The 15,979-nt window shown below is 39.9% G+C and overlaps 1 protein-coding gene across 5 annotated transcripts in view; it reads right to left on the reverse strand.

The window, feature by feature from the left end:
- The window catches only part of LOC140536290 (B-cell receptor CD22-like), a 48,740-nt gene that overhangs the window by 10,782 nt on the left and 21,979 nt on the right, over window positions 1–15,979 (reverse strand). For 2 of the 5 annotated variants that reach the window (XM_072658007.1, XM_072658010.1), the window contains exons 3-7: window positions 7,292–7,633; window positions 6,557–6,790; window positions 6,176–6,415; window positions 3,487–3,741; window positions 1,204–1,473 (exon numbers count right to left, since the gene is read on the reverse strand). In XM_072658007.1, coding sequence (XP_072514108.1) covers window positions 1,204–1,473; window positions 3,487–3,741; window positions 6,176–6,415; window positions 6,557–6,790; window positions 7,292–7,633 — 1,341 coding nt within the window. Of the gene's footprint in view, window positions 1–1,203; window positions 1,474–1,578; window positions 1,837–2,563; window positions 2,834–3,486; window positions 3,742–6,175; window positions 6,416–6,556; window positions 6,791–7,291; window positions 7,634–8,007; window positions 8,075–11,269; window positions 12,011–15,979 lie in introns of those variants that run through there. The other 3 variants (XM_072658011.1, XM_072658009.1, XM_072658008.1) reach the window with 3 other exon arrangements.

Here is a 15,979-nt window from a genome sequence, read left to right on the forward strand (position 1 = left end):
ATGAGAATTATTATTATAAATATTACTCTCTTTGAATAAACAAAGCATAAACATCCCACATATTTGCCTAAAGGTTTACTGTGAATTTTCATCATTAATTTCAACATATAAATATTTTACTGGTTTTAGCTTAAAAATTAATTTCACTAAATGACCCACAATAACCTGTCCAAACCAGTCCTATGCTCCTGTATTTTTGAAATATCTAAACCATTCCAACTTCAGACTCCCATTCTCCCAAAGGTTTGTGCAGCCTTCTTCTGTCACGATGACACAAATACCCTAAATAATTACCCACAATGGATACCACAGCAACCAACTGGCAACAGCCATGCGAATGTAAACAGAAGCGGGAAAGACAAGTGGGTGTCCAAGCAAGGCTAAAGAAGCTGAGCAGGATACTTTCCAGGACTACTGCTTGCAAATATCTGATCGCTAGAGAAAAAACTGAGGATCAGGCTCGTGACAGATCGCCACAGCAATAGCAGACTCATACTACTGGGGCTAACAGAAGATTGCATCTACAACACAGCCGCATCACTAAAAACAAAGGGTGGTGGATTGTGTGTTTTGTGAATGACCCATGGTGAAGCTTCTTGCTGCAAGCTCTTCCTCAAATTCAAGGAGCTGATTGATGACCTCAGGAGGGGAAGCAAAGTGCATGCTCCCTTGAGCATCGAGAAGACGGTGGTAGAAAAGGTGATCAGCTTCAAATTCCTCAATGTCCACCTATCTGAGGATCTCACCTGGTGACTCAACACATCACACATTGTCAAGAAGGCCCAGCAACGCCTGCACTTCCACAGACAGCTAAGGAGAGTCAATCTGTCACAGTTCCCCTACAGGTGCACTGTGGAGAGCATCACAGTCTGGGGGCCACTGCTGCTCAACTTAAGGCCCTGCAGAGAGTTAAAAAACTGCCTAGTACATCACTGCAGCTGTCTTCATGCCCATACAGAACCTGTCAGAGAAAAGCCATCAACATCTCCTCTGACCACCCCCCCCCCACCCCCCGACACTTCCTGTTCTAAGGAACATAGGAGCCAGAACCACCAGATTCACCAACTACAACCTAAATAGATACACACTCAGGTTGCTACTGATCACTCGGATCCTTCTGGTTGTTGAATTTAATTGAATATCACCACAGAGCCAGACCTGATTATACACAAAGAACCAAATAAGCACTCATATAGTACTCACATAGAACAGTTAATGACTTGTACTCTGATGATTGAGACCCTTGTGTGTTGTTTGCCATGCACTGATATTCTCCACTATCTGCAGATCTGATGTTTTTAAAGGTATAGATCTGATTGGTCCATTTCTGCAGAACTTCTTTATCCACCTTCTTAAACCAGGTGTATTTCTGCACAGGTGGGTTTCCATCACTGCTGCAGTTCAGAGTCACTGAACTGCCCTCCACTATTTCACCAGAGGGACTGAAGGACACTGAGACATTCTTTGGAGGATCTAAATATCAAAGAACATCACATCTTTATTAATATCTGATCAGTCTGTAGCCTGAAGTGGTCATTGTGAATTCCAGTTGTTGGTTCACATCACTGAACTACTCACACAGAACATCCAGAGTTACAGTATCAGAGGATTTCTCTCCATGTTCATTACTGGATCTACACTTGTATCCTCCACTGTTCCCAGAGCTGATGTTCTTTATTGTGTAGATTTCTCCTTTTGCTACTAATGATATTCCTTTAAACCAGGTGTAGTTCTGCACAGGTGGGTTTCCATCACTGCTGCAGGTCAGAATCACTGAACTGCCCTCCATTATTTCACCAGAGGGACTGATGGACACTGAGACGCTCTTTGGGCCATCTAGAGGTAGAACAACACGTTAAACCTTATGAGAATTATTCTCTCTTTAAATAAGTATAAACATCCTACAGATCTACCTGAAGGTTAACTGCAAATTTCCTTCGTTAACTTCAACGTATGAAGATGACTTGGCTTGAAAATGAATTTCACTAAATGACTTACAATAACCAGTCCAAACCTGTCCTACGACCACACAGCCACATCACTCAAAACAAAGGGGGTTGTGTGTGTTTGTCAAGTCAGCAGCAGTTCAGCACCTCTGCACCTCTGACTTGGGGTTCATGATGGTAAGATGCAGGCCCTTTTTCCTTCCTCAAGAAATGTGCCATCATCATTGTGGCAGTATATATTTCCCCTTAAAGCAATGCTAAGCTAGCACAAACCACACTAGCAAATGATATTAGCAAGCATCAGTCTCCCAGAGTCCAACCAACCCACCATTTCTTTCTTGAACGACTACCGTCCCATTGCTCTCAAAAGCCATCAACATCTCCTCTGACCACACACACTCTAACCACTTCCTGTTCCAACCCCTGCCATCTGGAAAGGTGTACAGGAACATCAGAACCAGAACTACCAGACTGACCAACCACAACCTAAATAGATACACACTCAGGTTGCTACTGATCACTTGGATCCTTCTGGTTGTTAAATTTAATTGAATATCACCATAGAGCCAGACCTGATTATACACAAAGAACCAAATAAGCACTCATATAGTACTCACATAGAACAGCTAATGACTTGTACTCTGATGATCGAGACCCTTGTGTGTTGGTGGCCATGCACTGATATTCTCCACTATCTGCAGATCTGATGTTTGTGATGCTGTAGATCTGATTGGTCCATTTCTGCAGAACTTCTTTATCCACCTTCTTATACCAGGTGTAGTTCTGCACAGGTGGGTTTCCATCACTGCTGCAGGTCAGAGTCACTGAACTGCCCTCCACTATTTCACCAGAGGGACTGATGGACACTGAGACTCTCTTTGGAGGATCTAAAAACCCCCCAGAAATATCAGAAAATGTTTAATATTTGAGTGGTTAGTCGTCGTAATCAACAGTGATGGTGTGTTGTTAATCTGCAGTGCTGGGGGCGGAATCGCTTCCCTTATCTACCATGACTCCATTCTGTATTAATTAAGAAGAACATACTGCATGATGGAACAGTGCAGTGAAGAACTTCTTCATGCAGTATGTTCTTCTTAATTAATACAGAATGCAGTCTTGGTAAATAAAAGGAAGGAAGAAAGCAAGCTAAATAAAACAAATCTAGTAGCAGCGGAAATAAACCAATGAAACAAGTGGAATGCATTTTACAGGAGCACTACAGTGAGCACAGTAGCTAGCTTTTCTCTGTGTTGGAGTACATCAATAATTCAGGTGTAAGATAGTTTATGTTATGGTTTAATTAGCATAGCCAGTACACCATCTGTGATAAACTACGATACGTAGTCTTGAGCTTGTGATAATGTAGGTTTATGTTTGAAATAATCGTTGATTAATCGGCCAGTCGAAAAAATCATTGGCAGTTTTGGTACCCCAATAATCATTATTTACAGCTAATAAGCCAATAAGCAGTCTAAGTGTTTCATGTTTTTAATGAATTTTAGGAGTTTAAGTTGCTGGTGCATATTAATGAACTACTCACACAGAACATTCAGAGTTACAGTATCAGAGGATTTCTCTCCATGTTCATTACTGGATCTACACTTGTATCCTCCACTGTTCACAGAGCTGATATTTGTCATTGTGTAGGTTTCTCCTTTTGCTACTACTGATGTTCCTTTAAACCAGGTATATTGCACAGGTGGGTTTCCATCACTGCTGCAGGTAAGAGTCACTGAACTGCCCTCCACTATTTCACCAGAGGGACTGATGGACACTGAGACGATCTTTGGGCCATCTAGAGGTAGAATGACACATTACACTTTAAAAATGAAAATTTAGTTACAGAGCCTTTTTCACACATGTGGAAGCTTAAAATGCTTTGCAAAAACCCCCACACACAGATCATCATCAGACAAGCATGTTAAATAAATGCTAAGTTAAAAATATGCTCAGCTGCCGGACTGTGAGGGGTAATGGCTTATGGATGGTACTGTATCTCTGGGCTCTTTGGATCACTAAAAGCAATCTCAGACACCTGTGATAATTAGTCTGACAGATGAGCCCAATAAAATATAAATACTTAAGAAGGATGTTTCACATTATTAGGCAGGCCACGGGTTTCAAGCAATATGGGAAAGAAGAAGGATCTCTCTGCTGCCAAAAAGTGTCAAATAATGCAATGTCTTGAACAAGGTATGAAAACATTTAGATATTTCATAAGATCTTAAGTGTGATCATCATGCTGTTAAGAGATTTGTTCAGAGCACAGACAGGATAGATCTTGAGCAGGATTTGAGCAGATAAAAGCATAACGAGGAAGGTGTGTGCCACACAAATTAATTGGATTAAGAGAGTAGCTGCTAAAATGCAATTACAAAGCAGCAAACAGGTATGTGACGTAGTTGGTGCCTCTGGAGTCCCGCGAACCTCAAAGTGGAGGATCCTCTAGAGGCTCACAGTTTTGCATAAACCTTACTATTTAGCCACCCCTAACCAGTGCTCACAAGCTTAAACGGTTGCAGTGGGCCCAGATATACATGGAGGATTTTCAAACAGTCCTGTTTACTAATGACTGCTGTGCAACCCTGGATAGTCCAGATGGATGGAGTAGTGGATGATTGTTGAATGGCCACCATGTCCCAACAAGCCTGCAACGTCAGCAAGGAGCTGGTGGAGTCATGTTTGGGCTGAATTTAAGGGAATAGTACTGGTAGCCCCTTTAGGGTCTCTGAAGGTGTGAAAATGACCAGGGCAAAGTATATAGAGTTTCTAACTGACCACTTTCTTCCATGGTACAAAACAAAGAATCATGCCTCTCTATCATCGGCTGCTATGGGCATAAAAGGAGAGAAACTCATGATGTGGTCCTGCCCTGACCTCAACCCTATTGCGAACCTTTGGAGTATCCTCAAGCAATCTATGAGGATGGAAGGCAGTTCACATCAGAACAGCAGCTCCGGGAGGCTATTTTGACATCCTGCAAATAAATGCAAGCAGAAACTCTCTAAAAACACACAAGTTCAATGGATGCAAGAGCTGTGAAGGCGATATTAAGGAAGGTGTCCTGTGTTAACACGTAACTTTTTGATTTTTGATTTTTGATTTGATTTTTAATTCTGCAAATGACCATTTTCAGTTCTTTACAACCTATAAAATGTTTTGAAACCGTTTTTAAAAATAATGTTATCATTATAAAAATAATAATAAAATCAGACGTATACTCTACTGGTTGATGCCTTGAAATCAACAATTTATGAAAATCAGAGAAAAATATAATTTGCATAATAATTTGAAACACAAAAAAAACTTCAATAAGATTTTTGGTGCTGGGTGGGATTGACTTTAAAGAAAGTTCATTATTTAGAGTTTACTGAGTCAGACAGTCACATTATAATCTTTACTGAATTATCTTACACAGAAATAAACAGTAAAATATGAAGCTCCTGTGGAAGTAATTAAACTGTTCATAAAAGAGCAGATATTGTAAGTTATTAATACTATTAATGGAGGTAATAAAAAAACGTTGCAGCAACACTTTGTGATACTGTTGTCTATCATGTAGATGTGACAATGCATCATAGGTAACAGTCATTCTGTAAATTATGATATCTAATCACTTGCTTTGTAAAAACACCAAAATTGTGTACAGTCACACCAATCAGCAACCCTCTCTGGATCTGTTTGTCCTCCTGCCTCCAGCTCTTGTGCCATTAGTAGATTATGTAACACTAAGGATCCAGTTATCAGTTTTCTTTATTCAGATTTAGTCCAGATTATTTTAAGAATATTGAATCATGAACCCAATATCATCAATCTAATCAGATTATGGGCTGAGTGTACAGTCAAACCCCTGTTTGTTACATTAAATACATAAATTTATGTAGGACAATAAACCAGCAGCAGCAGGAGAGCAGAGATACATGTTCTAATGACCAAACTCTTCAGGATCACAGGTGTGTTCGAGCAGAGAGAACACAAAGCCTGCAGCACACAGGACCTCCAGGACTGGGTTAGTGAACACAGTTCTACAGTAAAAGGGGGTTTGTTCTCCCTGTGTAAAAATATCATGAGAGCTCTAGAGAACGTCTGTATTTATTGAGAGCATCTATTGATTTAGTCCTGTATAACGAAGCAGCGTCAGCTTTGGGTTCAATTAGAGCACAATCAGTTCAGCATGAACCCTCAGCTCTGTTTGTTTTCTGAGACTGAATGAATGAATCTGTACTTACATCTGACATTAAGAGTGACCTCAGGAGAGTGAAGCTTCAGATCCTCTACAGCACAGTGATACCTGCCTGTATCCTCCCTGCTGACCGACTGCAGGTGGAGTTGGTCAGTTCTGGAGGATAAAGGAGCTCCATTTCTGTACCAGGTGAATGTTGGTCTGTCAGTCAGAGTGAGGCTTGGTTTACATGTGAGAGTGACTTCACCTCCCTCTATCACTCTCTCAGGAACCTCCACCTGGAGATCTGGAAGACAAAGAAGAGCAAACCTGAAAATTAGGATGAGGGTGATCTATGATCTCAGTGCTGGATAGTAATCCTAGATCAGCACTTTTACTCTGATATAGAGACACGTTTTTATCAATGAATAAATAATTCTGTACCTACACAAGACATTAAGAGTGACTTCAGGAGACCTCTGACCATCTGCAGCACATTGATACCTGCCTGTATCCTCCCTGCTGACTGACTGCAGGTGGAGTTGGTCAGTACTGGAGGATAAAGGAGCTCCATTTCTGTACCAGGTGAATGTTGGTCTGACAGTCAGAATACAGGTGGTTTTACATGTGAGAGTGACGTTACCTCCTTCTGTCACTCTCTCAGGAACCTCCACCTGGAGACCTGAATGAATGGGTAAATTATGTTGTGAATATACAATCAGGTCCATAAGTATTTGGACAGTCACACGTGTTTGTAATTTTGCTTGTGTAAACCACAACAATGGATCTAAAATGAAGCAATTAAATATGACTGAAGTGAAGAGTTTCAGCTCGAGGGATTTTAGAAAATATTGCAGTAATTATTTAGGAACATAATTACATCATTATGAATATAAGGATTAGTTTTAATAATCAGAAGGAAATACTTTGTAGTTAATGACGGCCTGAAGTCTAGAAGTCTAGAGTTTCCTCCCTTGAGATGCTTTGCCAGGTGTTTACCTCAGGAATCATCAGTTACTGTTTTGTGGATCTTTCTGCTTTGTGGATTCTGGTTCTCCAGTTCTAAGCAGTGTTCTTCAGGTGTGGTTTGAAGGACTGATGTGATTATATTACAGAACTGCTGGAGGAATCCTGTTCACCAGTGAATGAAGTACAGTGTCTTATTTCTGCTGATGGAGCTTACCTGTGACTGAAAGATTTACTCCATCTCCACCCTGAAACTTTCCTCCTTTATCTGTTAGATATCTGAAGTAGTATTTCCTCTGGTCCTTTTCTCTCACATCTCTCAGTTTAAAGCTGCAGTCGTCATATTCATCTATGACATATTTACCCCTGTCTTTGTACTCTGGATCCTCTAACAGATCAGGAGGTTCTGCATCCACAGAAGAAACTTTGCTCCAGAAAGCTTTTTTAAATTTCTGACCCAGTGGATGTTTGTAAGTGCAGACCATGTTCACTGCAGACCCCTTTAGAGCACAGATAGATTTAGGCTTGTATGTCACACCCCAATCCTGAGCAACAGCTCCTGCAACACAGAATCCAGAAGTGTGTAAATGGAGACTCTGTGGGTCTCAGTCAGTAAAGCTGCTGCAGAAAGTCTCACTTCAGCTCATTTCTAAGGCTGTTCATTTCAGCTGAGTTTGGAATAATCAGCTGCAAAAACTGAGCTAATTTGGAGCTAAAAGCACAAAGTGAGAAGATCCTCTTGTGGTAGAGTGGAGGACCTGCAGAGGAAAAGAAACCAAAACACTGCAAAAAACACAACTGTTAACTGTTAAAGATACTGGAACAGCAAAACCCACAGACAACACTGTCAACTGTAAAAACTGATCACAACGTAGAGTATCAGAGTATAAGATCCAGTTCACATTTTGTAGAGAAGAGACAGCTCTAACTGACCTGAGATGAAGATCAGAAACAGCAGAGGAACAGTCAGATACATCCTGAGTAAAGTCATCACTGTAACCTTCACAGAAAGATCATAAATTAGAAACCACTTGTTTATTTACAGTTTAACAGATGCCGTTTTACGGGTTATCAGTATGTCTGTATCTGCTAAACTGCTTTCATCACGTAGACAAAGCCTTCATACATGCTGCAATTCACTATCTGAGACTTCGTAAGCAGATACTAGTCCTCCAGTTTTAAATTCGGTGATGCCTGGTAGGTTAAACTTCTAACCTGTTGGTAAAAAGGGTACTTTACGTTTGGAAAGCAGCAGCTGTAACCAAACACATTGAAGGATGATGCTGCAGGCCGGAGACCAAGTTAACGCAAGCAAAGAGCAGAAATTATGTCAATAAATTTTTTACTGAAGCCAATTACTAAACCACTTTTGGTTAGCTGTCCATCATTTTGTACTGCAGCCAAAGGATTTCACATTGCTGCTCACAGGAGGTTGTTTTGCGGCAGCATTGAAGGCTCTGTGTTGATGCGTTAGAACGTTGAGGAACAGACAGCTTCGTTTTTAGATATAATGTATTGCTAATGCAACTCAGATAGATAATCTGATAGCAAAGTAACTTTATATTTGCCAAGTTTTGAATCAATACCCATAACATTAATTAGCCAACTCAGAGATTGTAGCCATCAGAGGTGTAGGTAACAAATTACATTTACTCTTGTTACTGAAATTGGCTCATTTTTGTGTACTTGTACCTTTTGTACTTAAAGTAAAATCATTTACGACCATAATTACATCATTAATGTAAGGATTAGTTTTAATAATCAGAAATCCTTTTTAAAATAAATTCTAATTTTACTTTTATCTAAGTATGTCTTGTTTGAAGTATTGTACTTCGCTAAGTTTTAGGTCTTGTCAGATACTTGAAAAAAAAGTAAAAAGCTTGCAAGAAAAACAGTGTACACCCCGGAAACTACTGCAATGAATGATGGGCAGGAGAAAACAAATTGGCACTAAAATCAAAAGAAAAATAGAGACCGACAATCAACCCTGTAATAATGACGTTTGTGTTGTGCCTTTAAGACACTATATTTAGGTCATCTTATGTTCATGTGCATTGTGGGAAATCACTTGTTAGACAGAGACAGCTGTGTTAAATGAGCCTCATCTACCTTACACTTTTAGTAACGCTGCTATGGCGCTTCATAGTTTCACGTTTCAATTAAATATTAGTAGTTATGAGACCTGGCATGATATTAGCCACGTTCCAAAGCCTAGGCAGAAGTGTCAAGTGAGGAAGGACAAATACTTCATTGTCTTACTACAGTAGAAATGTTGGTTCTCTAAACTTTACTGGAGTAATTCTTTATTTTTCAGACTTTTTACTTCTACTTCTTACATTTTCCCCCAATTATCTGAGCTTTCTCCTGCTTACATTTTAAAAACAGCCTCGTTCCTCCTATTTCATTTCCCTTAGTTTTCATTCCGGCTCTTCATCAATAAAAACCCTCTCCAGATAAAGTGAGAGTCTGATCCTGATTGGATGAGAAGTATAAACAGACACCATTCTGACTCCCTATTGGTTTATAAGAGATCATCACACCTGCACCCGTCCCGTCCCTCTCCAGCGAGCTCACAGCAGACGTCTGTAGTCTAGTATGAAGACTGTATCCGTGGCAGAGACTCAAGAGAGCTGCAGTGAAACGTCCCGACTGAGCCCCACATTTACATTCCAATAAAGCTTATTGATCACACGCCTCTGAAGTCTGACTTTCTGCAGCTTTACAAAACATCTAGACAACGACTCCTCATATTTTCCTCCATGAAGCTCATGTTAATGCTCAGTAGAGCACAGAGACGCTCCTTTAATAGAGCTGATATTACTGAAATGCTTAATTTTCAATGGGCAGATCTGCAGCTGAAACAGGAGCCTAGTGCAGCCCAACATTTTTAACAGCAACATTTTAATAGATCATTCTCCTCATTATGACTTTTAGAGAAATGTTTTTTTTTTTTTTTTTTTTTGGGGGGGGGGGGGGGGGGGGGGGGGGGTGTAGTGCACTATAGACCCCGCAGCCTAAGCTTTCGGCCTTTGTTTTCCTTCCAGTACTTTTACTTTTCTACTTGAAGTCGTTCTGAAACCAGTACTTTTACACTTTTACTTGAGTAAAAAGCTTAAGTTGATACTTCAGCTTCTATAGAACTCTTTTAAAACCTAGTATCTCCGCTCACTTCTACCTGAGGATGAATGAATGTCAGTACTTTTGACACCTTTGTTGGTCAAAAGTGACTGGCTCCCGGGGGTCCCATTTCTTTTGTGATTGACTAATCTACTATGACTGCTTAAATGTTCTTTTGTTACTAAAATATTTGATAAATAAGATACAAATAAATCATTATACAAGTCAAAACATAAGCAAAAAAGAACTGGATAAATATGATATCCCAATAATATTGATCAATCAAAACTCACTTACTAATTACACTAATGAGGAGTTTCAGAAACAGCTCATTATAGAAAACAATTATAGATATTATAGATAACAAATTCTCAAGGTGAAGCATGAACACGTCTCGAAAGCACAGAAGTAACCAAGCCCAGTAACATTACACAAACAGCCCGCAGTTACCCGACTTTGAAAGTCTCAGTAAATAAATAAATGTAGCACAGTGTTGCTTCTTGGCGTTTTCTGTTTCAATGTTTTGTTTAGTTTTTTGTCTAACAACCACAGCCTCCTGTCTACCCAGCCAAGAGGAAACGTTATGCCTCTGCTGAACGGCTGTGTGTTATTTTAGTTTAGACTGTTAGACATGTCTGTGGGCAGTCATGTATGTCGTATAAAACTCATATCTCCAAAACAGCTTTCAGAGGAGGAGGAAAAAAACTTAATCTTAACAATGGAAGTCAATGTAAAATATTTTATTCCAAGTCATTTTGGAGCATTTCTATTGGTCCATTTATCATAAAATTCTGACATAATGTAGAGACCAACTGCCAGCGTCACATTCTGACAAAAGGGTTTGTTTGTTTCTTTGGGGTTTTTTTTTTGTGTGTTTTTTTTTTTTTTTGCACGATTGTGCCAACAAGCACAACTTTTTACCATCGAGTTAAATTAGAGACCAGTCGCTCAAGTAAAACTTTTAGACCAGTTTACTTCACTCATACGATTTGCACTACCAGATCGACTACCAAAGTGCATCAGCAGTTCTTACAAAGAACCAACACCAGTTCAAGAAGCATAACGAGCATTTTCTTACCTTAATGAAGCGTGTTCATCTCTTCACCCCAGAGAACAAATGCCGAGAACAGGAGGAGCTCTCACCATGTAAACTGTCAAACTGGTAATAGTGAAAGTGTTGCTGACTCCCTAACACATGTACCTCCCTATTTATTTTAGACTTCCTTCCTTTAAGGCCTGCAGCCAAAACCCCACTCTGCTGTAAAGGAGAGTGAGGCCCAACACACTTTAATGTTGGCTAAGTAATATTACAGCTTAATAATATTGTACACACACAATATTAAAATGTAGATTTTCTAGGTTTCCAGGTCCTAAAGTGTTTGTGAACCATTCAGCAGTAAGAGAAGATTCCTTACTGAGAAGATTCCTTCATCTTCTTCCTGTTCATGGCTGTGGTGCGTCCAGAGCCTCCCTGGAATCATTGGGCACAGGGCAGGAACACCCCCTGGACAGGGCACCAGTCCATTGCAGGGTAACACACAGACCCATCCATTCACATCGAGGGGCATTTGCCAGTTTGCCTATCATGTGTGTTTAATGGGAGGTGGGTGGAATCTGGAATACCAGGAAACCCTTAAGCTGACCTGCCGAAGCAGGGAGCTCTGAAGATGTCCTGTGGTGTCTGGCACCAAACTAGAGGCCGGATTCTGGCAGGTTAAATCGAATACAGATAAAATATATTGTCTTGAGGGTGAATCTGGAGAAATCGCTGGATTAGTAAAAATTCAGAAGTCAATAAGATGTTCAAAAACACAGTTTACCGTGGTTTACCGTCTTACCACACAAAACGTTTGCTACATGTTACCTTATGTTGGTGTCTGTTCCACTACCATCCATGATATTGTAAGGAATTCACTTCCACTGGTGATCTTCTAATGTCAACATACTTTTTAGTACTGTAGTATACAGATTTGGATTCAGCCTATTAATCAAATACTTATGCACCAATTGACCATAACATTAGTACCACCTGCCTAATATTGAGTAGATTTGACCATTCCAGGCATGTTCTCCACAAGACCTCTGAAGGAGTTCTTGTGAGGTTGGTCCCCATTAATCGCATCAATGAGCCTTAGGTGACCCTGTTGCCAGTTCACCAGCTGTCCCTTCTTGGAGCATGTTTGGTAGGTACTGACCACTGCATGCCATTGGCCTGATATTTTGGAGATACTCTGACCCAGTTGTCTAGCCATCACCATTGAAATTATTGACCCATGTTTCTTGATTCATGGTTCTTATGCCATTTTTCACTTCACCTGTTAGTAGTACTAATGTTATGGCTGATCTGTGTATTTTGGACTGTACCATGGACTGTAATTACAGCAGCTTAATTTCCATTAACATTCCACATTAATTTTAGCTTCTAACTGCATGTAAAATTTGAGCCGTCATGGTGGACTGGACATAATGGGGTTCAGATGAACACTTTCATGAACACAGTTCATCAGCAGCAATCGGAAACTGAGATGAAGCCATTTCCTGTACAGAGGACAGAATTAGTCTTATTTAAATATAAAAAGAGGAAGAAGGAGAGGGTTACTCTAATTCAGCTGTGGGGGTAGGGTGGAGTTGCACCACACAGCAGGTTAAAGAGCACCACAGCAGACAGTTTGTGTCCAAGCGTCAATGAAACAGGGGTATATCTATACATACAGCTCTGGAAAAAAATAAGAGACCACTTTTTTTTCTTAAATTTGCGTCTCTATGTGTTCAGCAGTCGTTTTATTCCAGGCATTTCATCAAACAGAGCCAAGTTACCTAAATTTGCATATGACTATGAACGGTATAAAGTCCCAACAGCAATGTGAAAGATTAGTGGAGAACCGGTCAAGACATGAGAGCTGATTGGCTGTCGAGGTTATTTCACCATAGTGATTTCTGAATGATCTCAAAGTTCAGATATTAGTACTGTGTTTAAATTTGAATAATAACTTATTTGCATTATAATTATTATAATAATAATTTATTTGCATTATTTGAGGAGTTGTCATTTCTTCAAATAAATAAATGCTCTAAGCAGTAATATTTTTATTTGGAATTTAGGGGAAATGTTGTCCATGATTTATGAAATACAATGCAAATGTTCATTTCCCTAAAACACACTGCCTATAAATTGTAAAACCAGTAGGGTGTTCATATAGGGGGGTCTCTTGCATATATGAGACACCAACGTTGGTACATAAAACTAAAGGTTTTATACCACAATATTTGAAAAATGCTATAAAGCATATATATTTTAACATTATACAGTGTTAATAGAATAAAGCCCTATCCGTATGGGAAAACATTTGCATGGGATCCTGGGGTAATTCTCTGTTTTACTAGGCTCTTCTGTGATTTTATTCCTGTCCAAAACAACCACATCCATGTTTTTCTCCCCTGTCCTCTTTTACAGGCCGAATTACAGACAGTTTTTAACCAAACTCATGGCTCGTCTGATCATTTTAGTCCCATCCAGATTCACATCTCTGTTTTTCATAGCAGGTATCGCACCTTATTTATTCTTCAAGCGTCAGTTCAGCAACTGTGGGGAAAACACTGAGACTGGGAAATCCCCAGACCCCCGAGAACCTAATATATGCCTGGAGATCCTGAGAAGATGAACTTCAGTACCTCTCTAAGTCTTACCTAGTTGCTCCACGACATTCACTTCTTTAGAGATGCCTCTGGAAAGTCATATGGCATACATGGCATTCTTCTGTTCACAGGAAAAGGGAGGAAAAATACACCCTGCTCTCCTACTGGCCAGGTCACGCGTAGCCCCATGAGAATACTAGAGCACCATAACAAGACTAGGGCAGCTTCTGGGTAACAAGCTCGCCTTACCTATTCGAGGAGTCTTACAGTGGTTGAATCCTATGCCTAAAGAATGCCTAAAGAATTTTGTGGAATGGTGCTACATTGACACTGCAAGGAACCCTGCCAACAACCTCACACTCAGCAAATGCCACAAGGTCCCTACCGTGGGACATCGCTTGTGAGACAGAATGAACACATCTTTAAAGCACAAAAGTAACCAAGCCAAATAAAATAAATAAATGTAGCACAGTGTTGCTTCTTGCCGTTTTTCTGTTTCAATGTTTTGTTTAGTTTTTTGTCTAACAACCACAGCCTCCTGTCTACCCAGCCAAGAGGAAACGTTGTGCCTCTACTGAACGGCTGTGTGTTATTTTAGTTTAGACCTTTCGTGTCTGTGGGCAGTCATGTATGTCCTTTAAAACTCATATCTCCAAAACAGCTTTCAGAGGAGGAGGAAAAAAACTTAATCTTAACAATGGAAGTCAATGTAAAATATTTTATTCCAAGTCATTTTGGAGCATTTCTATTGGTCCATTCTTCATAAAATTCTGACACAATGTAGAGACCAACTGCCAGCGTCACATTCTGACAAAAGGGTTTGTTTGTGTCTTTGTTTTGGGTTTTTTGCACGATAGTGCCAACAAGCACAACTTTTTACCATCGAGTTAAATTAGAGACCAGTCGCTCTAGTAAAACTAGACGGTTTCAGACTGGTTTACATCACTCATGCGTAAACCATCACTACCAGATCGACTACCAAAGTGCATCCGCAGTCAATCAAACAGGGGTATATCTATACATACAGCTGTGGAATTTTGTTATTTGTTCTTAAATTTGCATCTAGGTGTTTGGCAGTTTGATGAAATGCCTGGCAGATGTTTTATTCCAGGCATTTCATCAAACAGAGCAAAGTTACCTAAATTTGCAGACTGCGAATGGCATTAAGTCCCAACAGCAATGTGAAAGACTAGTGGAGAGCCGGCCAAGACATGAGAGCTGTAATTGGCTGTCGAGGTTATTTCACCATAATGATTTGTGAATGCTCTCAAAGTTCAGATATTAGTACTGCGTTAAAATTTTAAATAACTTATTTGCATTATTTGAGCAGTTGTTTTGGAGCAGTTGTCATTTTTCCAAATAAATAAATGCCCTAAATAGTAATATTTTTATTTGGAATTTAGGAGGAAATGTTGTCCATGATTTATGAAATACAACGCAAATGCTAATATCCCTTAAACACACTGCCTATAAATAGTAAAACCAAACACCAGACACCAAAGTTGGTACATGAAACTTAAGTTTTTATACCACAATATTTGAAAAATGCGATAAAGCATATATATTTTAATATTATACAGTGTTAATAGAATAAAGCCCTATCCGTATGGGAAAACATTTGCATGGGATCCTGGGGTAATTCTCTGTTTTACTAGGCTCTTCTGTGATTTTATTCCTGTCCAAAACAACCACATCCATGTTTTTCTCCCCTGTCCTCTTTTACAGGCCGAATTACAGACAGTTTTTAACCAAACTCATGGCTCGTCTGATCATTTTAGTCCCATCCAGATTCACATCTCTGTTTTTCATAGCAGGTATCGCACCTTATTTATTCTTCAAGCGTCAGTTCAGCAACTGTGGGGAAAACACTGAGACTGGGAAATCCCCAGACCCCCGAGAACCTAATATATGCCTGGAGATCCTGGGAAGATGAACTTCAGTACCTCTCTAAGTCTTACCTAGTTGCTCCACGACATTCACTTCTTTAGAGATGCCTCTGGAAAGTCATACGGCATACATGGCATACTTCTGTTCACAGGAAAAGGGAGGAAAAATACATCCTGCTCTCCTACTGGCCAGGTCACGCGTAGCCCCATGAGAATACTAGAGCACCATAACAAGACTAGTGCAGCTTCTGGGTAACAAGCTCGCC

Source organism: Salminus brasiliensis, chromosome 15 (assembly GCF_030463535.1).
Source record: "Salminus brasiliensis chromosome 15, fSalBra1.hap2, whole genome shotgun sequence".
Lineage (NCBI taxonomy): Eukaryota > Metazoa > Chordata > Actinopteri > Characiformes > Bryconidae > Salminus > Salminus brasiliensis.